At 37.3% G+C, this 26,365-nt stretch overlaps 1 protein-coding gene across 3 annotated transcripts in view; it reads left to right on the forward strand.

Moving 5' to 3' along the window:
* The window catches only part of CDK14 (cyclin dependent kinase 14), a 522,981-nt gene that overhangs the window by 411,214 nt on the left and 85,402 nt on the right, over positions 1 to 26,365 (forward strand). For all 3 annotated transcript variants that reach the window (XM_070424219.1, XM_070424218.1, XM_070424220.1), the window contains one exon: positions 20,456 to 20,595. In XM_070424219.1, the coding sequence (XP_070280320.1) occupies positions 20,456 to 20,595 (140 nt within the window). The remainder of the gene's footprint in view (positions 1 to 20,455; positions 20,596 to 26,365) is intronic.

Genomic DNA, 26,365 nt, shown 5'->3' on the forward strand with positions numbered 1-26,365 from the left:
CCCTTGATCTCCCCTAACTCTACTCAAAAATATCATAAAGACTCAGCTGCCTCTTCGCCACATACGAGGTACTATTGAGAGGGGCTCCATTTTCTAAATAAGTTTCCATTGGCCTCTGTGGCCACATATGTTAATTCCTCAGCTTCGGAACACTGAAAATTGCCACACTTTAAACAGTGGTCTTACTGATCTTTTAAGAATACACAGTCAATAAATATTTTTGATATGAACCAAGAAAGAGTAGAAAAGAGGAAAGCAAAACTCATTATTGGCACAAAAGACAAGAAAACGCCTGAAAACAGCATAATTTTTGGTATTATAGAGACCAAGTTCCCATCCTAGATTCGCTACTGAATCATTTAATATTCAGGAAGCTCACTAACCAATCTGGTCCCCAGTTTTTCAGTCTTCAAAACCCTTGGCAGGATTTTGCATGTATTGAGTAGGACATGGGTGTAAATGTTAGAGTACCTTCGGCTAATGTTAGCTTTCCTCCCTTCTGTTTTTTATCACACCCTGCCTCTCCTGCCAGTCAGAGCGTTTCATTCATTCCAAATAAGCAATTGTCCTTGAACATGAATACCTCATAGTACAGGTTCCCCAGATATCTTCCAGAGCATCTGTTCTACCTTTCTAGGAATAGGTACAGCTCAGTCACCAAATCATTTTTTAAAAATACTTCTTGTGTAGAAACAAGATTCCCCCTTCCCTAGCTGTTCCTCCTAAGAGTGCTATGTTAACAAATAGCATTGTACATAATTAATGTAAAACTTACCAAATTCAAATATCTGGTAGACCTTTTCATGATGCTTTCTATACATGAACTGATGGGTAAGTCTAAACCAGGTGTATAGCCCCTGGGTGTCCACTTGACCTAGGGGATTTAGTGGTAAGAATGAAAGTAATCATTCTTACTGTTTACAGCTTTTAAAGAGGGAGGGTAAGTGGTTCATCTCTAGACACACAGTGAATAAAGGCTGGGAGCATGGCCTTGGTTTGCTATACCTGTCATTACTGGGGAGCAAATGGGTAGGAGACTCCAAAGGTAACTGGCCTTCTCCTTCCAGACACTGAGCCCAGTCCATACCGTAAGGTACAAATCCCATGTTACCTTTTTATACCCATCATGGGAGTGACTTTCATTATGTCTTTAACAGCAACAACAAAGATACATTAAAATGCCTTAAACACACATGTCTGCAACCCCCAAATTAATTGTTTTCTTATCTAAAAGAGCAATTTTAGGACCTCAGAAAAATCAAGCGGTGATTTACAGTTGAAGTCTCCAGTGAGTATATATGTGCATGGATATTGTTACTCAGACTATAAATGAATAAAAATATTAACTCAAAGGGATCAGCATTCGGGCCCTCACTTGCATTGTTATCCAGCGAATCTTTGCGTATCTGCATGTGAATTCTCTGCTAGTCCTCAGCTGTATTTAATCCCTCAAGACTCAATATACAAACATAATGCCAAATAGAGAACTTCCCTTAAATTATTCAAATCTCCCCATAAGTGATTTCCCACTCTTCCTGCAATGGAAAACATTTGATCATAAATTCAATTAAATCAGCCATCATCTTTGTGATGTTTGTCCAGCGAAATCCTTTAGTGACTAAACCAATCAACATACCAGCTGTGTGTGTATGTGTGCACGCTCACGTCCGTGTGTTTATGGTACGATTGTTGTGGAAGAATTGATTTGAAGTAAAGATGAAGAGTAGTTCTCATTTCTGAGGCCAAATTTTGCCCACTTCACTGCAGCCAAGGTTTAAAAGATTAAACTCTTAGCAAGGCTAAAATCATGTATATTGCACTCATTTAAATGCATTGGCTTTTATTTCCCAACTCAGAGCCTAGTTTTAATATATTGAGTTTTTTACCGAAACTAATATACTTTGGAGATGTTAGTAAAAGCTGTCAAACCACATCAACCAACCATTCTTCTCCCCCTCTCTTCTACACCCTCCTCTCTCTAGTTAAAACAAAGAAGAATGACTGTTGACACATTGCTAAGTTTCTCAGGGAAAATGCCCTAATAGGACTATAGTACTGTTTATGGTTTCTTATATGTATGTCAGCTCAAGAGGTAAGATTCATTAGAGGCTTATAAATGTTGTTTTTCATCTTGATCCTAAAGCATTTCAGACAACAGATATAACCAACAGCCTCCCCCCTTTTCTATTATACCTTTACTACTGATCCTACTAATTTGGATATAACTGAACCTTATTTATGTATCTTTACATACTAGTATGTGTAGATTCATGTGACCTGTAGAGGGCAGTATGTTCTGGAGAAAAAAAAAAAGGTTAGAGGACAGCTACTTATCACCATAAAACATTAGATAAGCAACTGATTTTTTTTTTCCTTTAACAAAATAGGTCAGCTATCTCCAGTAAGAAAGCCTCATGCTTTGACTGTCTGCCCCTCTCTGCCACATTAGGTATCTGCTTGGGTGGCGAATATTTTTATGATTTGGCTGTGCTATCTTGGAGGCTACTTAATATGAGGATCACACAAGGTTCCATGCCTTGGCCACCAAATGGAACTAAGCATATCATTTTATCTATGAAGATACATACAAATGGGATTTTCCATTTGTCTGCTATTTCTTGTCACCCTGGACTGAAGTTTACCACTCAAGGCAAATTATACCTACAATTCTAATTTTATTTGGTGGTCAAATGAGGCGTTCTTTCCTTTCCTATCTTAGCTACCCACATCCCTTCCTTTTTAGTTCTGATCCCTGAAAGATTTTAATGTTTGTTATTTTTCTCAAGGGAGTGAAAAGTATTTCCACAGGGGCATTTTCTGTATATCGTGATTTTAGGCTCCTTTTCTTCCTGGCCAGCACATCTTTGGAGTAACCTCTTACCCAGCTCTCTTCACTGTAGTTAAGTTCGCGTCTCTCAATCCAGTCTCTCCTCTTCATTTAAAGAACTAAATCCTCCAAGTGTCTACACTACACAGTTCTTTTTTAAATTTCCCAGAAGCTGCAACAAATTGTTTAAGGACCGTGGAACAGCACTTCCCAGTAGATTCGTATGTGTTGATGGAAAGGTTCTATATCTGCGCCGTCCAGTACAGGAGCTCCTCGCCACGTGTGGCTATTGAGTAACATGTGTGTCATGCAATTGAGGAACTGAATTTTTTTATCATATTTAATTTTAATTAATTTAAATTCAAATAGACACATGTGACTTGTGGCTCCCCAATTGGACAGTGCAGAATAGAGCATGACTTCTGATCATTTTATAACAAATGTTTTACAAAATATATTGTGAGCTGGATTAGATTTTGCAGCTTAAAACCTACTGCCCAGGCTTTCATTCTCTTCTTGTTTTTTTCTTATATAGCTGTAGGCTTAAATCTAAATCTTCTCACTCGGCTCCAGGATTTTCCCCCTCTCAGAACATCTGAGAGATTGTCAGTTTTCAAATTCTTCGATTTTGTTGAATATTGGACGTATCTCTCTTGGGTATTCAGATTGGAGTTTCAAAGCGTGGCATTTCAGCAGCTCTCATTCTGTGGGCCCGGGCCATTTCACCCTCTAAGCTCAGTCACCTCTTCATATCTAGTTTTTTCTAAATATAGAAACAAACTTAGCAAATGTGCAAAACCTGTCAAGCTACATACAATAACATTTTCCTAAATTGAAGTGCATTCTCTCTCTCTCTCTCTCTCTCTCTCTCTCTCTCTCTATATATATATATATATATATATATATGTATATATATACACATATATATGTATATATATATGTGTGTGTGTGTGTGTGTGTGTGTATATATATATATATATATATATATTTGTTTACACTGAATACAAATAAAGCCTATTTTTGTTCCATCTCTTCTGAAGCAACCTCAGTATTGTTTTGAAAATTTTCTTGTGAGTTCCCAAGCAATTATTTTTTAAATGCTTCCATATCTTTACCCATGATCTGCAAATGCTTATCTTCAGTTTTCTACATTATGCTGATGTTGTTGGTTTTAAGGCATAAGAAGGTTTTTGTATAATGGTTTGTGTCATGCCACTGGCTTCTGCCTTTTGCTACAGACATGCCAGAAAACACTTTTACCTACATGTCCCTAGCAATTACAAGTACTTGGACCCCAAATGATAATAAATGCAGCTTTTTAATGCTATTCATTTATCTTTCTTTTATTTCAGCTATAAAGATAGAATTAGTACTCAAGAAGATAAATAGCTCTAGCAATTATGCCAATTTGGGATCTCCTTAAGCCAAGGAAATACATCAACACCCTTCTGTTATAAGTCATTTTCTATAAAGAGCAAGATGTGGAGTTAAAGGCAGGAATAAAGGAACGTGCGACTGAAAGGTTGTGCTCTCTTTCAGTAAAGACAGCCTCAGCCTATTCTATATTCATCATCAAACCACCCTTTGTAGCACCCGTGCCCCCAGATCCACAACCTCCTCCACACAAGGACAGGAAAGCAGGGATGGTTGGTAGTCACATTGTTCTTTAAGAGACCGACCTCTTGGGAAAGTATAGGCATCCCTGCACCACAGGGCACAACAGAGCAAAACCGAGAGGGATCATGCAGTACTTGTCAATCCTTTGCTAGTAACGGGCTTTAGGACTGGGATCCCAGGGCAAAGCCAGTTTCCTGCCATTCTGAGACTGGTAGGCTTTCTGTTGATGGACATGTGAGTTATCTGCCAATATAGACTGAAGTCTCCATAGTGTAGCAACTATTTCTGTGTTGGGAATGCCATTTGCAAATTCCAGAAGCACTTTAAAAGAGTATTGCATACTAGAGATGCAACCATGCAGGTTCATCTAGGTAATGAAAGGTCAAAGGCCAGGGCTTGGCATGGGAAGAAGAATGTAAGGTACCAGTTCTTATCTTTTCTTGAGTTGGAATACACCCTGCCAATTGGTTGTTAAAAATCACGCCTTAAATGACACATTCTAATGTAGGAGGAAATAATGTCTTACGAAGGAAATGTATGATATAGTTTTTTCTAAAAGTTTAAAAATCTCTTCTCATATTGGTAGATACATCACATCACGTCACATCACAGAATAAATTCAAGACCTTGAACCGCAAAACTAAAACACAATCAAAAAATTGTTTTCTTCACACTAATTTTAGTGTCAGCCCCAGCCACATATGAAGTTACAGCAATCTTTCCCAAATACATGTTACAGTTACTCAGTATTCCAGTAGATGTCAGCTTGATGTTCAACAGCTCTGAGGGCCCTGGTTCAGATGTTAACAAGTCACTCCATTTGAGGACCGTTGGCACAGCAGGGTTGGGACTGGGAAAGGAGGAGTGAGGATGGCTGAGTGGAAGACATGCTTTCTCACTGTTGTCTTGATAAATCTGACTTGAGGTCAGCACCCTAATGTCTGCGAGGCAGGAGGAAACCCAGACATGTAAGACAGGCCAGGGAAACAGGAACCAATCATGGGGAGCCATAAAATGAGGAAGACACTGGACATTTAGAAAGAGGACCGACATAGTTGGAATAAAGGGGATACTGACAAAGAAGGGAGTATACCTTAGTGTGCAACACAGCAAAACACAATGACAACATCTTCTTAAAATTAAGAGGTAGGTCCTGAAGTATATCTATCAAGAAAATGTTTTTATCTTAAGGTATATAAAATCGTATTTAAAGTGTTTTTACTTATGGTGCTTTATCATTGTTTTATTTTAATGAGCATTTAAAAATAATGGGAACTTGTGCTAGCTGGTTTGTCTCAGTGGATAGAGCATCAGCCTGCAGACTGAAGGGTCCCAGGTTTGATTCCAGTCAAGGTCTGCTACCTCGGTTGCAGGCTCCTCCCCAGCCCAGGCCCTGGTCAGGGCTCATGCAGGAGGCAACCAGTTGATGTGTTTCTCTCACATCAATGTTTCTCTCAGTCTTTCCCTCTCTCTTCCACTTTCTCTAAATATCAATGGAAAAATATCCCTGGGTGAAGATAAAACACAAACAAAACAAATAAACAAATAATGAGACCCTTTTTTGTATAAATTTACTCACGACCTCAATCCTTCTATTTTTTCTATTAGTTGTACATCTCACAATAAGATGTTTTCTGCCAAAGGATTTTAGGGATATACTCTGATTTGGGAAAGAATATTAATCTCTTTTTATGACTTTTTAAATAAATATATTATTTTATATCAGTTTCAAGTGTACAGTGTAGTGGTTAGACAATCATATACTTTACAAAGCATTTCCCCTGATAGTTTCGGTACCACCTTGCACCATAAATAGTTACCACAATATTATTGACTATGTTCCCTATGCCGTGCTTTACCTCGATTTGACTGTTCTGTAATTACCCATTTGTACTTCTTAATCCCTTCACCCAGTCCCCCAACCCTCCTTTTAAAATACTTGCCTTACTGCATTTAGTAGAGTCAGTTTGATTTTGTACATGTACACAAGTGGTGGAGAAGTGGCATAGTGTTCATTATTAACACCAGCAGCTGCATTTGTCCTGGTACAGGGGGATGTGCCTGCAGCATGCCAAATGCTTTGTCTGCATCACCTAATTTAATCCTGAAAATAACTCTCAAATAGTTTTCCATAGTTTTCAGATAGGAACAGTTAAGCTTATTTTAGAAAGTTGATGTCCCTGTCTTCAATTATATTGTAGCCTCAAGAGCAAATCTATAAATATGTCCTTCATTTGCTATGTTATACCTACCAGGGCTGGGACTAAGGCAAGGCAGGTAAGGCATTCACTTTGGGTTCAGAATTTAAGGTGGTGGCCCTTCCCCCCAAAAAAATAAATAAATAAAAAACACAATAAACCAGATAAGTAACATTTTAATGCAATATTTTAAAAATATCAGTAGATAGTTTCAGTATTTTCTTTGCTCTCCATCAAACAGTGATTCCTTAGCATCCATTCCCCCAAGTCCACAACCTCCTCCTTAAACACCAATGCTGGTGAGGTAATAGAAAATAGTTTACTGCTGAGGGCACTGTAAACTTGTAAATCACATGGAAAACATGGAAACATGTTAAAAGCCATAAAGATATTCATTCGTGGTACAGTCAAGAAATTTAATTTAATATCATCTAAATGTTCTGGGTGCTGGGGAGTGCACAGATGAGGTCCGTGTCCTCATGGAGCTTACCTAGAGTATCAAGGACAATAAGTAATAATAATAAAAAAAAGTAACCTCAAAGAGTGATAATACATGAAGACAATAAAAGAGGGCAATCTGAGAAAAGGGAATAGTATCAGAAGGCCATAAGCCATATGAGGCTGGGATTTTGACTATTTTGTTTATTTCTCTATCCTTTGCACCTAGAACAGAGCCCAGGATCAAGAAGCATTAAAAGATTATTTTGACTTTTCTTCTCAGGGCATGAGACCCTTGTAGAGGTTGCCCGACCATTCAGCAGACTCATTTCTTATTCTACACATAAGCACACAGGCCAGTTCTTCTTTCCATCAGAATGAACTCATAGAGTTTCAAATACCAGCTGCAGTGTTATAAGAGAAGGAAGCTGAAATCAGTCCCCAGCAAATCGATTCCTCAGTTGCCTTGAACTAAACTTCAACTCATAAGCTCTGACCTCGCTGAATTTTCTTTCAGATTGGTTTAAATGAGAAGGTGAACTGTTTTTGGCGATTTCCTCCAATCCTAACCATTTCATATCTTTACAATACAATCCTTTTTTTTTTTTTTAAGTAGTAGGGAAACATTATTTCTTCTATATCATCATCGGATGCTAAATTCTACCTTTTTACTTAAAAAACACACACAACTCTTTCCTTTTTACATTTTTCTTATCTTGGATCATTGTCCAGTATCTAAGGAAATAAACATGTGAAGAAAGAGTTCTGTGAAATGTTAACTGCACTGGTATTTTTCTTCCTCTTATCATGCCCCAAGATTCGCCCAAGTTGATATAAATTCACCATGCCTTCTTTAAAAAGCGCAACAGCAAGGCATTCTTCCTGTAGGAGTCGGGCTGTAAAAGGTGATTTCCTTTTACTTCATTTTGTTTAAGCCTGTAAACAGCATTAACTGAAAAATCTGATATATTTGTTAGGCTCTTTATTGCATTACCAAGTTATATTTTCAGTTCTCAGTGAAAGGTTTATTGAGAACATAAACTTTGAAGAGGTTTTGTTTAGGATTAAAGATATTTTCCTCCCCTTCTCTTTGGGCAAAATAATATCATGGCAAAATGATGACTTCCCGGAGCTATTTTTAGCACTATTGGTAGTTGAGGGACACATTGGGCCATTCCAGGGAAGCAGATACCAGCCTCCCAGACCAGCCTGTGGTGGTGAGATTTGTAACTTCTGTAGGGTTTTAGAGGAATGAAAGGCTGTGAAGTTACCCTCTCCATTAACTCAATTTACCGTAATACATATACACCAATAAGTTAAGCTGTCTTTCAGAAGCATTTTATAGTGAAATGTTTTTCACACTGCCCATGCTATTGGAACTAAATATTTAAAACCAATCCATCTGAATGTAAGACATAAGCCATGGCTAAAGTGTAAAGATTTTTTTTTTATAAATGAAGATTTGAATTTAAACTCCTGATGCATCACTTATCATCAAAAGCGAGTCATCTATTTCACATGAAATAGTGCTGCAATCAACTACTGTGTGTTCAGGAAAATTGGTTAATCTTTATTCTCTAACTATCATAAATATCAATAACACCACCTGGGTAGGACATTCACTAACAATTTACTTTGCTTCACTCTTGATGTCCTAAAAATGTTTTGAACGCTTGTGAAATAGGTGAAATAATAAGATGCCTATAATCGATTTAAACAAGTTATGGAAAGAAAAGGTCAATCTTCACAGCAGTCCTGTGAAGTGGGAGAGGGTATTAATTTTATCCTGATCTGTATCCAGAGTTGGAAAGGTTACGAGTCGCCTGATGTCCTTCAGGTAACAATGGAATTCCATGTGGGGCAAGATCATGAGATTATGATTGGATATAACTGTAAGCAGAATAACCAGGGAGTTGGAAATCAATTCTGTTGATTTAATATCCCTTTGGTTTTGAGGACATTCTACACTGACTGTGAATTTAGAATTCTCCTTTAAGTACTCTGTAAGTTTTAGCCTTCTGTTTCGAAGGGTTAGTTATTATTAATGTATTTTTATTTCCTTTAGTGAAATAAAATATATCCTCTTCTATTATGTCCTTCAGTCAAAGGATTGAAAAGTAACCTCTTATGCTTCTTCTGCTGTTAACCACATTATTAAATTAAAACACTGAATAGATATTATAGAAACATATAATAACTACTCTGCTAAATCTAGGAATATTTTTTAAAACATAACTGAGGTACAAGTATAATTCCTGACAGGTTTGTACTATTCTATCTGAGAAAAAATTGTCAATGTTTGGCAAGCTCTAACAAATTTTAGAGTAATTTTTTAAAAATTATGTTATTTAAGCATGTAGAATTATAGGTTTTTTGATTTTCAGAAAGAGGAAGGGTGAGGGGGAGAGAGAGAGAAGCAATGATGTGAGAGCAAAACGTTGATTGGCACGCCCCCTTTAGTAACCTTCTGGTGCATAGGTTAATGCCCAACCAATTGAGCCACACTGACCAAGGCTGAGTTATAGTGTTTTGTAATATCTATGAAACTTTACATAAAACATAAAACTTTACAATTTACCAAAGTCACTGCTACTAGGCACTGGGGAAGAACTGGAGAGGACATTAAAGTGGAATCACTGGAAAAAACAATACATTGAAGTAGTTAACCGATTCTTTCCCATAAGCAGGGAGAGTGAAAGTTTGATCTACTTCTATGGTTATTAATTAAAAATAAGTTTAAACATGTACACAAAGGCTTTTGTTGAAAAGAACATAACATGAAGTTCACCTATATTACCTTTTGAATATTTTATTAGAATATCTATATCAGTGGATTTATGAAGTATAAATATGAAAATCTATAGCTTCATATTAATACATAGGAAAGGCTAGTATAATTGTTTAAGCAGGTTTTTTTGTTGTTTTTTAAAAAATATATATTTTATTGATTTTTTTACAGAGAAGAAGGGAGAGGGATAGAGAGTTAGAAACATCGATGAGAGAGATCGATCAGTTGCCTCCTGCATGCCTCCCAGTGGGGATGTACCCGCAACCAAGATACATGACCTTGACTGGAATTAAACCCAGGACCCTTCAGTCCGCAGTCCAACGCTCTATCCACTGAGCCAAACCGGTTCGGCAAAGCAGGTTTTTTTTTAAAGACGAGATCACTCTTTTTTTTTATTTCAGAGTGAACTTACATATTCAATGACACCTCTTTTTCCAGGGAGGGTAGAAAATAGTAATAAAATCAAAGCTTGAAAATTTGGGGTAAATATGTAGCTGTGCTCTGAAATCCAAAGCAAGAATTTAATGTTTTCCTTTCACTGGCCCACTTCTTGGCAGTTTATAATACCCTTAAGAGTGACAGTGCTAGTGTTTTCAAAACCTTGATTCATTCACAATCTGCTGAGGGCACTTTAGCACTTTCAGTATTTTTCCACCAGGTCGAGTTTACTGCAAGGGCGACTATGTATTAGTAAGGGTTAGATCTGAAGGAGAGACCTAACCTAACAGGGTGGATTAGTGTGACTGGCTTTTGGGAGTTTTCATCTTGTCCATGTTACTAGTAAGCATATACTCCACCTGCTGTCATTATTTAATTTAGGGCAGTTGGGATGTTAACAAGAATATAGAAAGAATGTTCTCCACAGAAGTAGAGTTCAAAATTAAAGAGAGAAATATTGAAAAATGTAAAATGTTGTTATGGAAAACTTTAAAATAGCCCATTTTTTTGTTTTGTTTTTTGTTTGTTTTTGTTTTATTTATTTTTGATGACAGTATTACAGATGTTCCCCATATTCTCCCCCATGGTCCCCCTCCACCCAGCCCTTGCCCCACCCAGGCCTTCACCACATTATTTTCTGTGCCTATGGGCTGTGCATATATGCATATATGCTCTTTGGTTAATCTCTTCCCATCCTTCCCAGCCCCCATCCCCTCTCTTCTAAGATCTGTCAGTCTGTTCCATGTATTCATGCCTATGGACCTGTTTTGTTCATCAGTTTATTTTGTTAATTAGAGTCCACATGTAAGTGAGATAATGTAATATTTGTCTTTTTCTGACTGGCTTATTCCACTTAGCATAACAATCTCCAGGTCCATCCATGCTCTCGCAAAGGATAAGAGATCCTTCTTTTTCAGAGCTGCATAGTATTCCATTGTGCAAATGTACCACAGCGTTTTTATCCACTCGTGTACAGATGAGGAGCAATTGGGCTGTTTCCAGATCTTAGCTGTTTGTAAATAACACTGTTATGAACATAGGGGTACATATATTCTTTCTGGTTGGTGTTTCGAGATTCTTAGGACATATTCCCAGAAGTGAAATCGCTGGGTCAAATGGCAGTTCAATGTTTAATTTTATGAGAAAACGTCATAGTGTTCTCCACAGTGGCTGCACCAGTCTGCATTCCCACCAGCAGTGCGCTAGGGCTCCCTTTTCTCCGCATCCTCGCCAGCACTTACTTGCTGATTTATTGATGGTAGGTGTGAGGTAATACCTCATTGTCATTTTAATTTGCATCTCTCCGATTATTAGTGACATGTCTATTGGCCATTTGTATATCCTCTTTGGAGAAATATCTATTCAGGTCCTTTGCCCATTTTTTAATTGGATTGTTTGTCTTCTTGGTGTTGAGTTTATAAGTTCTTAATATATTTGGAAATTAACCCCTTATCAGATGTATCATTGGCAAATATATTCTCCCATGCAGTGGGTTCTCTTTTCATTTTGTTGACCGTTTCTTTTGCTGTGCAGAAGCTTTTTATTTTGGTATACTCCCATTGGTTTATTTTTTCCTTTGTTTCTCTTGTCCTAAGAGATGTATTGGTGAAATACTGCTATGTGAGATGTCTGAGATTTTCCTGCCTATGTTTTTTTCTAGGATTTTTATGGTTTCATGACTTATATTTAAATCTTTTAGCCATTTTGAGTTTATTCTTGTTTATGGTGTCAGTTGGGGGTCTAGTTGCATTTTTTTGCATGTACCTGTCCAATTTTTCCAATACCCTTTATTGAAGAGAGTGTCTTTACTCCATTGTATGCTCTTTCCTCCTTTGTTAAATATTAATTGACCATAATGGCATGGACTGTCTGTTCTATTCTAATGATCAATATGCCTGTTCTTGTGCCAGTACCAGGCTGTTTTGATTACAGTGGCTTTGGAGTACAATTTGATATCCGATACTGTGATTCCTCCAACTTTGTTCTTTTTTCTCAAGATTGATGAGGCTATTCGGGGCCTTTTTGGTTACATATAAAATTTTGGAGCACTTGTTCTAGATCTGTGAAATTGCATTGGACTCTAAAATTTAAGAGTCAGAATCTGGATACTCCCCATTTTGTAAGTATTACCCTTTATGTATCTGGATCAAATAAAATAATGCATATGAAAGCACTCTGTAAACTGTAGAGGTACCTGCAAATAGCATTACCATTATATAGCATTTGACAGTCAAGTGACAGACTGACCATTATGGGAATGAGTGTCTGCCAGGGAGAGTGTATCGTTAAACAGTTTTGCTAGAATAAATAAATGAGAATTGAACAATTTTCTATGCACAACTAAACACAATCTATTTATGGAAACTAATAAAATATTATCTGTTTACCTTGAGGGGAGGAATCTCATTAATTTTGTTTTTTACAACAGTGCATTGACAAAGAAAGTCTCAGCATTAAACTACTCTCTGTCTCTTCATTATTAATGTAGCTAAGAGTCTTGCCTCTCCGGTGAACAGAGAATTTCACTTCACAGACCTAAGTATTTCCTTATATTGGTCTTTATTTTCCCCACGAGTTTATTCCAATGTCAGGGAATCCCTTCATGTTCTGTTTGACCAATTATTGACCCCTCTTTGCAAAATGAATAGATTTGAGCCTATTTTCTAAAAATAAGCCATCAGAGCAGTTTTATGACCACAGTCCTCCCTCTACATCAAAAGCTTTGATAAGAAAGTGATTAAATGACCATTTTGCTTTTGATGTACAGATAAGAAAGAGTGAGGCATCTGACAGGTCCAGTACAGTCGAGGCAAGAGTCAGACTTGTCTTTATGGGTGGGCGGGCTTCTTCACAAATCATTTTCAAGAGATCAGTTGTTGTATGATCCAGTGGCCAGTGCCATGTTGGCAACTTTGCCACAGAGACAATACGCCCACTGTCCAATGAAAGGATCGTGGTCCCCTGGCTTTGCTCTGCAAAGAGTGACAGTAAGTAAAGGGAAAGAGAGAGACCCTCCACAACACTCATCCCGGGCCACGTATTACCAACTCAGAGAGACACAACACACGCTCATGCTTCAGACACAGACCCACAGGGTGTGTAGTTCTGTCCCACTATAGAATGCAAGTGAGGAATATTCTAGAAGTTTTTTGTTCCCTTTTATTTCCTCTTAAGCTTTTACATAGAACTCAGTATCTCTATTGAATGCTTTCATAAGTAAATTGAACCTACTACACCTCTGCCCTTGATGTCCAGCTTTCATGAGCTAAAACAATAATCCCAAGATTTGTATAGAAGATTTTTATAGAGATATTTACAAGTCAACTTCTGGGAACAAAATGTAACTTAGTTGTTCTACAAGCAGACACTTTATCGAGAGAGTCTTTTGGAACAGTGTAAAAAAAAAACAACAAAACAAAACACAAAAAGCAAAAAACATGCAGTTAAAAAGAGAAGGACTAATTCAAAAAAAAAGAAAATGACATCCTCTGGGGGAATGTATGCTTTGAAGATGTTCCTTAAGGACCAGAACTTGACCTTAAGATTTCTGTGCTCAAAAATGATTATGTACTTTTAAAATGTATGTTTCTCAGGTAAGGTAAAACTTCTGCAGGTATAACAATGGATATACTCAGTCCTTGAGCAAACAGTCAACAAATGCCATGTCCCAACCTTGTACCAGGAACCGTCCCTCATAGAAAGTAGCCCTTTTCCCCTTGCTTTAGCCCAGGTCTCCCTCTTTTGTACACATTTAAAACTTGAACCAGAAACCATCAAAACTGAATATGTAAATTTGTCAAAGACTTAAAAAGAACTTATAAGAACAAAAATGAATAGTGAAAACAGTATATTAGATGCAACTGATTAGAGAATTAGTGGAACTGGGAGATAGCTCTGAAATAATTGCTTAGAATGGAGGACAGAGGGACCACCAGATGGAAAATATGAAAGAATGAGTAAAGACAAGGAAAATTTAATAAGATGGCATTACATTGGTGTTATAAAATGAGAAAAGAGCAAGAATTGGGGAAAGGCAATATTCTAAAAGTAACAGCTGGGATTTTTTTTCCAGAATTGATTAAAGACATGAAGCCTCAACTTCAGGAAACACTGAATATCAACCAGGTTAAATCCAAAGAACACCTTACATAGCATAGCAGAATTCTAAGGAGGAAAAGAAGAGCTATCAGACAGAGACAACAGAAGCCCATGAAATAGTATCTTCAGAGTTAAGAGAAAATGCTTTGAACCTAGAATTAACCCCCAGCAAACGATTATGCTATATGAAAACAAAATAGAGAATTTGCCACCAAGTTCTTTCATCATGGAAAGAACTTTTAAAGTTTGTATTTCAGATACCAAAAATAAAAATCTTAGAAAACTATCTGAAACATAGGAGCTACGCTGATTAAATAAATTATAAATGCATAAATCTGAACAATAATAGCAGTAACCGTTTCATCTGTGACATTAAAAGCATAGAAAATAGAAATAAAATATTAGACAATAACAACATGGGAGATGGGACTAGGGTCATCAGAATTAACGTGTTCCAGTATTCTTTGGCAAGATGGTAAAGATAAAGTTTAATTATAAGAAGTTAATGTTAAATATTAAAAAGTTAGGGAGCCATTCACTTAGGGAACTGAGGATGAAGGTATAAAGTATGGAAGTTTCTTCTGATATCCTTGATGGTTAAAAAAACCAAAACACTAAACCAAACTTACCCTTCAAAAGGGTGCTAACCACATATTGGGTGATTCTGTGGTGTTCTTGCTGAAATATTTGTTAAGTTTCTGATGGGCGGTAGAGATTACTACCAGGAACCCAGTATAACCTTTATACAGACAAATGAAACTATAGAAATTCATTATTATTCCACCAAGAAGCTCCATAAGAGGGGTTGACTAGGACACAAGAGGACTGAATTAAAGTCAGGAAAGTGTTTTACAAGCGTTCTGACCTAGATGGGCTACACATGGGGGAACATCTTTCCTACCACCTCATTACGAAAGAGCTACTACTGTTTGCTAGGAGGTTCATTTCACTTCCCATTACTCCCAACCTCATACTCGAAGTACTGAGAATTTCAAGTGTAGTATATTGAAGTAGACTTCAGTTTCTTTACATCATTCTTGACTTACTTCTGAATTTTCTATCAAACTATCTCAATTATTTCATAATCCTATAAAGTGTTTCTTAATAAATCAGTATGGCTCAAAATGGACGGACCAACCCTGTCATACATAAGACAGTCCAACCAGTACAACCTTAAACAAATTTATAGAGGAACTTAAACTGTATGGCATTACTACAATAGTAAGACTATGTGAAGCAACTTACAACACTGATCTTGAGGAGAAAGAAGGTGCTAGGTTCTGGATTGGCCATTTGATGATGCACTGCCTCCGACCAGACTATTGATGACTGGTTATGCCTTGGAAAGGTGAAGATTCTTGAAGAATCTGGTTGTTGTGTTATAGGTCTTGGGAGAGCTCTAATGCTTGTTGCCCTAGCATTAATTGAAGGTGGAATGAAATATGAACATGTGGTCCAGTTTATAAAACAAAGTAGAGTGGAGCTTTCAAAAAAAAAAAAAAGCAACTTTAGAAGTATTGTCCTGAAATCCAGCTGCACTTCATAGATACCAGTAGTCATGGAAATTACCATTGCAGTCAATAAAACTGGGCTGCTGGATTCAATTGCCTTGGAAATGGAACTTCAGACAGGACCCAGTTTATCATAACTATGAGCCAAAATGTAGGCTTGGTGAAGGATAAGTCAATGAAGCTATCCTGGGAGCATTGATAAGCAGTTTTATCAGGCCTCCGCTTGGCGGAATTTCAGCCTCTGTGTTTGGATTATGATCAGCCTAGTTGGAAATTTAGCAAAAGATTCTCACTGTTCAGCATTTAAAACATGCTTATCACTTTTATCAATTGACCTTTCCTGAAATCATGCAGTATTATGTCTCCTTCAAATCTATTTCCATGCCAGAATCTTAGCAAAAGGTAAGAAATTTAGAGAGACTGGGTGCTGAAATACCAAGCACAATACTTACATGTTTTTAATATACAGAATTAAAATTCTAGGAACTAGGAAAACCAGTGTAGATTGCCTGTGGTTTATCCCTTCATTTCAAACATTGACAGTAGGGCTTCTATGGCTATTTGCCTGCTACTTTATGTTTATAGCTCCCATATTTAAAACGGGAGACATCAGGTTTGTGTAACCGCTGATTTTGTTGGCTTTTGACCAAGTTTATGATGATTTTTTAAAGTCTTTCTATAAATCTCATTTTGCGCAGCTATGATAACCTCCATTTTGAAAAATCACAAACCTCTGGTGAAAAGGTTCATGTAAAATCCACATCGTACAGAAGCACATATCTTTTCAGTGTCCAGACGAAACGTCTGAGAACTAATTTAATGTTTGCACTTTGGGGTGCAACTTAAAAGAGAGGGCCTGGAAAAAGAGTGGGAGTGAGCTGTTAAAGGATTTTTAGCAAAATATTTTGCTTGTCTTGTGCAGAAGGTATGGAATATGCCCTATGAAACAGAAGTTAGTTCCTGCTAATGAACTCAACATACATCTAATATTTTATATTTCTGTTGAACTCTGTGACTTTTCATTTGTATACTTAACAATTTGTATTATTATGTAATTGATAAAATGGTGCTGTGCATCAATATTAACTCAATCATATATTTGTATTGCCTGGATGTATGATTATAATTCTCTGGGAAAAATACGTTGTCAGTGTCCATCAGCTTGTAAAACTCATTGTGAGAGCTTAAACATCTAAATAAATATTGAAATGCAAAAAAAAATTGAAAGTAATTACTAAACATAAAAATAGAATGTATAGTTCTAAAACAGAAGATGGAAATGTTGAATAAAATTAAATCCAAAAAAAAAAGACAGAAAAAGAAAAGATAAAGTAGGTGGAAATAGAATGCAATAGAATGGTAGCAGTAATTTAAATATATCAGTGATCACAAAATGTAAATAGACTAAATTTTCTTCTTAGAAAATGGGGATTATTTAATTGAATAAGTATTAAACCCAGCTATATAGTATTTATGAAAGATAAACCTTAAAATTATGGCTATGAAAAATTAAGAGTGTTGCCAAAGGTATGTCAGGCAAATATTGAAATAAAAAAAACCCTAAAAATATTAAATTAATATGAGAAAAAGAATGAACTTTTGCCCAGAAAGTTTTATTAAAGATAAAAACGGTCACTACAGAAGGATTGATTACTTAAATTTACCAGGAAGAGATAACAGTGCTAGATTATTATGTACTTAATTACTCGACTTTAAAGAATATATAAAACAAAAATTGATGGAATTGCAAGAAAATTTTTAAAAACCTGCCATCACAATGGGAAAATGCAAACAATAGCCACAATCATTATGGCATTCTGATGAGGTACACCTTTGGCTTGGGGTATAACTTTCAAATACTGAAGATATCTTAGAAGTCTCATGTCTCAAACACCTTGCATGGGCTCAAAGGTTCTGGTGATCACAAAGACTCTGATGTTGAAAACGCATCTGGAGAGTTGGAATAAAAGTGGTTTTTGAAATGCAAGTGAGGAAATAGCAAACTTTCTAAATTAAAATTTTATATGTATGATCTATAATTTGTGTATAAACTGAATGTCACAAATAAGCATTGGTTTGTTTCATCGACATTATTAAAGTTTGCTCAATTTGGGAGATGAGAAATGAAATTGTCTTATATTGGTGATTTTATTATAGTTAGGTACATATGCATAAAATTTAAAAGTGACCAGCAATCTATTGCAAAAAACAAAAATACAACTACAAATATAAATCTTCGAAATAGTGAAACCATGCTTCATTCATGGCTTATTGGTTCTGTAAGGACTGTACACTGGTTCATCACTCTTGTAACAGAGTCAGGACTAAAACTCAGATCTGGTCTCAATCTGGCACTGTCTTATTTTATCAAAGTTATATAGAATGGACACCAGTATATATACTGGGGGAATGGGCCTGAGCTGGCAGTCAGATATCCCTCTGACAGCCCGGGAACCCTCGGGGGATGTCCACTTGCCAGGGGGGAGCAGGCCTAAGCTGCATTCAGACATCCTTAGCGCTGCTGAGGAGGCAGCCGTCAGCCTGGCTTGTGACTGAGCAGAGCTGCCCCTGTGGGAGCGCATTGAGTGTCTGCCCCCTGGTGGTCAGTGTGTGTCATTGTGACCAGTCATTCACAGTTGTTCTGCTGTTAGGGTCAATTTGCAAATTACCCTTTTATTATATAGGATAAACTACATGCAATGTAAGTGCAACTTTTAACATAAAGTACCTATCTTAAACTTTGCATTTGATATTTTAAAAATAGTGAAAAGTGTCTTAGGAAGAGGAAGGATTAGTTGTGATGGCCCTGGCCCCTCTTAAAGGAAAGTGGGGGAGGAAGAAATCTGAGAATCTGACAGTGCCTCCTTCTCCTGTGGACACATTTCCCTTTGCCAGGCAGACATATTTAAAACCAATCCACTGATCAGTATTTTAAAAACAGCAATTGCAGCTCCCAAACACTGAACCATCTATGAGAGCTCCATGTGTGAAGCTTTAGAGAGAAGGTCTTTGCTCTTTCCCCTTTTTCTTCTTCTACCCAGGTTTGTTGCTTCCTTTCCTCTTCTGCCCCCACAACACTTTAAAATCGATATTAAAAAGCTGCTTGAGGAGGGAATGGGGAGAGTTGTTGGTCTTTGAGGAAAGTTGTTTAAGGCTAATTGTGTGTTTACTAGCCTCAGGGCTTTTGAACAAATACCCACAGGCAGATGCCACTTTCTGCACAGTCTTCTGGCTGCCTCTGAGTCTGTACTTATTGAACCTTGTTGCAGAATCACAGAAATCGAGGGTAAAAGCCTCTAATTTGGAGACAATCCAAGAGCATGGCAAATACAAACCACTTTCTTTCTTTAACTTTTTAAATGTTTCAACTATAGTTGACATTCAATATCATATTAGTTTTAGGTGTATGGCAAAGTAGTTAGACATTTACTAGTATATAACCTAGGAAATGATCCCCCGATAAGTCTAGTACCCGCTGGCACCATACATAGTTATTTCAAAATTATTGGCTATATTCTCTGTGCTGTACTCTACATCCTCCTAACCATTTTAGAGTTATAATTCTGGAGAGATTTGAATTCACTCAGCCTTCTAATTGAGCAACCCACTACCTTCTCAGACTCCCACTTAGCTTCCTGTTACTAGATTGGAACAGAATGATCTTATTGGACTGTCATAAATGAGAGAGTGCAAAAGGGCTTGACACATATTCAACTATCTATAAATGGTACCCATTATTGGGAATACTTTTGTTATTACTATGTTAATTATCCAGGTTTGTTTGTAGGGAGCAGTGAAACAGAGATTCCGTGAAAAGCAAGGCTGGGCTGGGCTGGGCTGTGTGGTCTGCTGCCCGTTTGAAAGCTGTACCACATGGAAGACTTTACTTCTCTGCTTTTTTTTTTTTGTAATCTTGAGACACATTTTCTATCTACTGTTGTTTTAAAGGTCATCTTGAATTGATTCAGCCCCATATGGTTTAAGCATATCCCCTTTGTTAACCTGCATGTTAATATTTTGATTGTTGACATTTGACTGTACTTATTCCAAAAATTTTATATTCAATGTAAGAAAATGTGAATTCTTAGAGGAAAAAGTAACATTCGTAACTAGAGAATTTAATAGCAGTTTTATTTTAATTTTCCTGGTTATTTTGTATTAATTTTCCTATAAATGTATCCAGATGTGTATGCAGTACATAGATCCTATGAACAAATTCTGGCAACTATTTGATAAATTATCGTCTGAAATTTTCTACTCTGGACCTAGTTCTAGCCTGCCAGTATCAACCTTTTGCTTATAGGAGGAATATTTTAAATTAATGAGACTAAGATTACAAGAGTAAAAGCCAGTTAGTTTAGCGTAACAGATACTCTAAGAACCAACATGTATTCGGCTTCTGTTTATTTTCAGCAGGTAATTTTAACTTGTTTTCTTGGCCAGGGATAAATAAGTCCAGAAAATTTGGGTGAGCCTTATATCTTACTGAGTGACTCTTCATGTTTGGTCTGATTTCTCTCTTTTGTGCTTATGTTTTCAGGCTCAGCTATGTGAATTATGCAGAGGATCTGGCCTCCAAACTCCTACAATGTTCCCCAAAGAACAGACTATCAGCACAGGCTGCCTTGAGCCACGAGTATTTTAGTGACCTGCCCCCACGGCTATGGGAACTGACCGATAGTGAGTAGGACAAATCCACAACATCCAATCAAAGCAGGGACATCATTTTAGCATCTACGTGTAACATACATGTAGAGAGATTGATGTTTACATGTGCATGTGTAAGATTATGTGCTTGCATATATATTATGTGTGTCTATATACATATATGTACATTTGTGTGTGTGTGTGTGTGTGTGTGTGTGTGTGTGTGTGGAGAGAGAGAGAGAGAGAGAGAGAGAGAGAGAGAACACAGAGGGGAAGGGGGGTTGTGTGTATATATTTAGTGGAATCCTGCCATTCAAACGCCAGCTTACCAGACACAGGAAGAAAATGGATTCCTTTTTTGCTATCTCTGCTCTGCAGTTTGCAGCCGCATGTCTTTGTGTTTGATTATGTGTGTGTCCAAAAAAATGATCTGAGCAGTCATAAAGGAAAGGGAAAATATGATTTACATATTTATGCATACAGTACTTTTTAACTGGCTGCAGTACAGAGGAGGAATGATTCATTTCTGTTTGATTCTCAGAGACCATCTTGGTTGTAACAATAACCTTAAAAAGGGCTGCTCTGCAGTGAGCGGACAAGTAGAGTTGGCAATTGGCTAATGCACTGAATTGACATGTAAGAACTGAAGACATAATTCATTTTAACTACAAATGCTCTTGGTATTAATACAGACAGATCTTCTCTAGATCTCTTCAAACAAAACACATTCCTGGGTGGGTTTTTGTTTTGTTTTTACAAAAGTGCTCATATTTACACAGCCTCTTTCAATTACATTTTTAAATATTTGGGGGAGGATTTATGGCTGGGAGGATCTCATCTTTCTTCCAAAGTGTGAAACAGAATTCTTGTGAAATTTCGCAAAACACTCAAGAACATTTTTGTTTAATGGTGATATGTTCTTTCCACATGCCAACTAGAGATATTTTTTCTCATTCTGATTGCCTAAAAATTAATATGCTGCATATATGCATAGATATTGATGATGTGCTTATTAATCCTTGAATATACAGCAATTACCATGAACATACCTACTTATTTCTTTAATATTTTGGACTTTGGACGTTTCCCCCGTTGTATTAAATTCTCCTTGGCAACAATAACCCTTTTGTTTTGGAACTAAGTCATAAGTAACAACTGCTCTTAAGTATTCCTACCCTATATTATTTTTTATAATCCCACAATTAATTTGAATTCCTTTTTTTTAACCCTAAAGTGACTATAGATATATAATCCACTACTCCCCCTAAGCTTTGTAAATTTTTAAAAACATTACATATTTATTTTATGTTCTGCACTACTTCCTTTTTAAAAGTATACCCACTGACCATGACAAGAGCTATCCCTATTTTTTAAAAAAAATTAAAGATGAGATCACTATGGAAAAATAATGAATTGGTAGCACATTCTTTTATACTGAAAAAAAAAATGATGCAAATGGGCTTATTAGTTTATGGCTCATCAAACTCAAACATATGGTTTGTTTTCCTTTTTTAGTATAACTTGTAGCTTGATATCACTCCTCCTTGGTGACATCTCAATCCCATCTGACTTGATGACTGAGTTTAAGCCAGGATTTTGATGGTCTATGAATTCTGAATTTTGTAGTCCTACTTTTCTGTTAATATGGACTTATTACCCACTTGCCACTTAGTTTATCAGCCAGTGGTTAAATCCATTTTCTATCAGGAAGTAAATGCCTCCACATTATCACTCGGCAGCAGGCTGCCAGCGGAGACAGCCTTGTCCCCCTCATTAGCAAGCACAGTGTATGCAGAACACCAGAGGGGAATTAAAACCACAAAAAATACCTCAGGGTGGTATTTTTAATATGAGAATTTAATTTGTAATTTCACAGATTAAGAATTTTGGCTGCATTAATCCCTTTATCAGCTCACAGCAGGCTATTTGCAGCAGCATAACCATAAGGTGATATTCATTGGCAGAAACACATCTTTGCATAACGTTAAACATCAGGAGGAGTGAAACCTTTTGAAGGGGAGAGAATAAAGATGAGAAATCATTATTTTTTTTAAAGCATGATTCTGCTAAATGCCTCTGGTAACAATTTTGAGTTACAGAAATGCTGTTTCTGTGTCTAGTAGATAATCATTATGATGCATAAATCCAGTCCCAAGAAAGAACAGTCCCAGTATTAAATACTATAGTCATTTCCATTTTGAACAACGTGGTAGTCCTATACACATGTTTACAAAATAAAGCACTCTGAGACTTTGGAGGAGACTTTGGAACTAGTTCTTTTGGGTGAAATGGCTGGTTTTGGTGACTGTTATCTAGGTTGAGGTTCTGCAGACTATATTTAGAAATTCTTAACATTCAATTTTGCATTAGCATGGAGTCTTGTAAAAGTTCACCAGCTGGCAATGGCAGTAGAGCTGGCAGTACCCTCCTGTGCTTGCTTCCTTTTCAAGGAGATTTGGTAGGAGGTCTGTCTGAGAAGACGTGTTAGGAACCAATAAATGGATTGTCTTAGCAAGCAGGTGATGGTTTAGATTCATCTATTCCAGGCACCTCGCTGCATTGTCTGTTCAGGCTCCTATAGGCAGAGGGGTGGGGAGGTGCTTAAACAAAAACGGTTTCTCACAGTTCTTGGCACTGGGAAGTTCAAGTTCAAAGTGGGAAGTTCAAGTTCAAAGGGCAGGCAAATCGGGTTCCTGGTGAGAGCCTCTCCCTGCCTTGTGGACAGCTACCGTGCTGTCTGCTCACATGGCAGAGAGTCACCTCTTTCTCACGTCCTCTTCCTATAAAACTGCTAATCTCGTCATGAGAGCCCCACCCTCATGAGCTCATCTAGCCCTAATTATTACTCAGAGCCCCATCTCGAAAGACCATCATGTTGGGGGTTAAGGCTTCAACATACGAATTTGGGAGGACACAGTTCAGTCCAGGGCACTCACAGTCTTAAAAGATAGCTCCTTAGGGAGCACTGTTTCTCTCAATGAGAAACCGGAAGCGCACAAGAATAAGGAACTTGGCCAAAAAGATAGCGTTTTTAAAAATAATGTTGACAAAAGAAAAACAGTTATGCAAGCAGAAAATGAAACCAGAGGGAAGGGAGAAGAGTGGGCACCAGCCTTCTTGGCCACTATAATGTATCAGACCCTGAGAGAAGACTATTGAATGTGGTCAGAGCCCTGGTTATGTAGATAGAGCACTGCAGTCATTTCATGGATTATACAAAGATGAAGTTGTTTACTTATGCCAGACTCTTAGTTGCTTTGGAAGAACATATGACAATAGAGTACCTTTCTTTATTATAATAGTCCTTAAAACCCTATCAGTTTACATAATACCACAATTTAGAATTAATGTATTAGTGTGCCAATGAGGCAGGAATTACAAACTTATCAAGCAGGAATAATGGCACAGTTACCTGGGGATCTTGCAGTTAAAGCTGGCTAATTCTGGTGGCACCTTCTCATTCTTCCTCTGTCCTGAAACCCCAATAGCCTTGCCCCACTTCTTCACAGAGATTTAATTGCAGGGAAGTATATGAGAGGCCGATTTAGAAGAAATTCATTACTTTTCCCAAACACACCATAGGGCATTCTCCTGTGTATACTATCAAGTGACATAAATTATTGAAGCTGAACTACCCTTGTCAAAGTAAATGAACAAAATACACTTCATAGCGCAAAGGCCTTGATTTTATTACATTCATTTGCTCATTCACAGCACTCTGATCTGCAGTGAAAAACAGCCTAACAAATTGGTGCAGTGTGAAGAGCCCTGAACTGGGAACCAGACCCCCTGGATTCTAGCATCAGCTCCACTAAGTAGCTCGGCAACTTCAGCCAAGTTCCTTATTCTTGTGCGCTTCCGGTTTCTCATTGAGAGAAACAGTGCTCCCTAGGGACCTTTCCAGCTATAAGGTTTGCAGGTTTTCCTACCCGGTCCTAAATATGTCCTAGATATTCCCCAAAAACAGCATTATGCCAGGGTAGTTCCATGTCATCTTTTAAAAGTAAAACAAGCATACACCATTTTAAATATATTTGCTGCCTGTAATTCCTAGATTTCCATTCCCTTGTGGATCCTTTTGACCCAGGCTTTTGCCCCCAAGACTCCAAAACCACTGTTTTCCAAGTCTCTATCCCTTGACCCTTCCTCAGCCCTCATCTTGATCCCATCAGCAGAATTCAACCCTCCCCTCTGGGTAACATTTCCTTCACTTGGATTCTAGGACAGGACTCTCCCGGGGTTTTCCTTCTGCCTCTACTTCCCAGGCTCCTGTGGATGTCTCCTGATCCGCCAGACCTCTCACTGTTAGAGTGCCCTGGGGCTTAGTCCTCAAACCTTTCTATCTATATTCACTCCTTAGAGCCCAGATGATCTCATCCAATCTCATGATTTAAATATCATTTATACATTGACAGCTTCCAAATTTGTATCTCCAGTCCCACCTCCCCTGATTGCATATCCACCTGACTACTCAGATGCTCCATTTGGCCACCTAGTAGGCATCTCAAACTTACCAGTAGTATTCCAAAAACTGAACTCCTCATCTCTTCCCCCAGACTGGCTCCCTCTGTAGTCTTCCCCTTGTTAATAAATGGCAACATTGTTCTTCCAGTTAATAAAGGTTCTCTCAGAAGCTTTCTTTTGTCACACCCATACTCACTTCTTCCACAGACCCTGTTGGTATTATCTTCAAAATATATCCAGAATCACACCCCTTCTCCCTTCTCCAATGTTATCACTGTGTTCCAAGTCACTGGTTGTCTTCTTTCAGCTGTATTTTGTTCTCAATTTTTTATTTATTTTCAATATTATTTTGTATTAGTTTCAGGTGTACAACATAGTGTTAGACAATCATATACTTTACAAAGTGTTCCCCCTGATATTTCTACTACCCACCTGACACCATACATAGTTATTGCAATGTTATTGAGTCTATTTCCTATGCTGTATTTTACATCCCTGAAACTATTTTGTGACTACCAATCTTCTCATTCCTTCTCCTTTTTCATCCAGTCCCCAAGCTCTCCTCCCCTCCAGCAACCACTAGTCTTTTCTCTGCATTTGTGAGTCTGTTTCTGTTTTGTTTGTTCATTTATATTGTTCTTTAGATTCCACATATAAGTGAATTATATGGTATTTGTCTTTCTCTGACAAATTCGTACTTCACTGAGCATAATATCCTGTAGGTCCATTAGTGCTGCTGTCACAAATGGTAAGACTTCACTCTTTTTTATGGCCGAGTAATATTCCATTATATATATGGACCACAGCTTTTTTATCCACTTGTCACCTATATTTTTACAATAGCCTCCTAACTTTTTTGCCTGTTTCTCTTCTTGCCCTCTGAGAGTCAGCTCTTGCTGGTTCCTCTTTCTACATTTGTACTTCCTCTTGCTCTAGATAGGTGTGGCTTGTCCTCTCACCTCCTTTGGGTCTCTGTTCAAATGTACCTACTTCTACTCCAGCATTTCCAATTTCTCTTCCTTGATTTATTTTTCATCATGACACTCACTTCCAGTTGATAGTTTATATTTGTCTGATAGTCTTCCTCTGTCTTCCCCAAATGGAATCTGTAAGAACAGGGATTTCTTTTCCTTCTGATTCGTGCACTTCAGGGTTCTGAAGTCCTAGGACAGCGGGACTCAATAAATATTTCTTTAATGAAAGTATGGCACAAAGAAAGGGAAAAATAAAGGGTGTCCCAAAATTCTCACAAGAAGTAATTTTGATAGAAAACACAGGTTTATAATTAAAAATTGTAATTTTTTAATTGATTCATAAAGTATACAGTATAGGGTTATGT

Source organism: Myotis yumanensis, unplaced genomic scaffold (assembly GCF_028538775.1).
Source record: "Myotis yumanensis isolate MYYU_CA2020_CCGP unplaced genomic scaffold, mMyoYum1.0.hap1 SCAF_9, whole genome shotgun sequence".
Lineage (NCBI taxonomy): Eukaryota > Metazoa > Chordata > Mammalia > Chiroptera > Vespertilionidae > Myotis > Myotis yumanensis.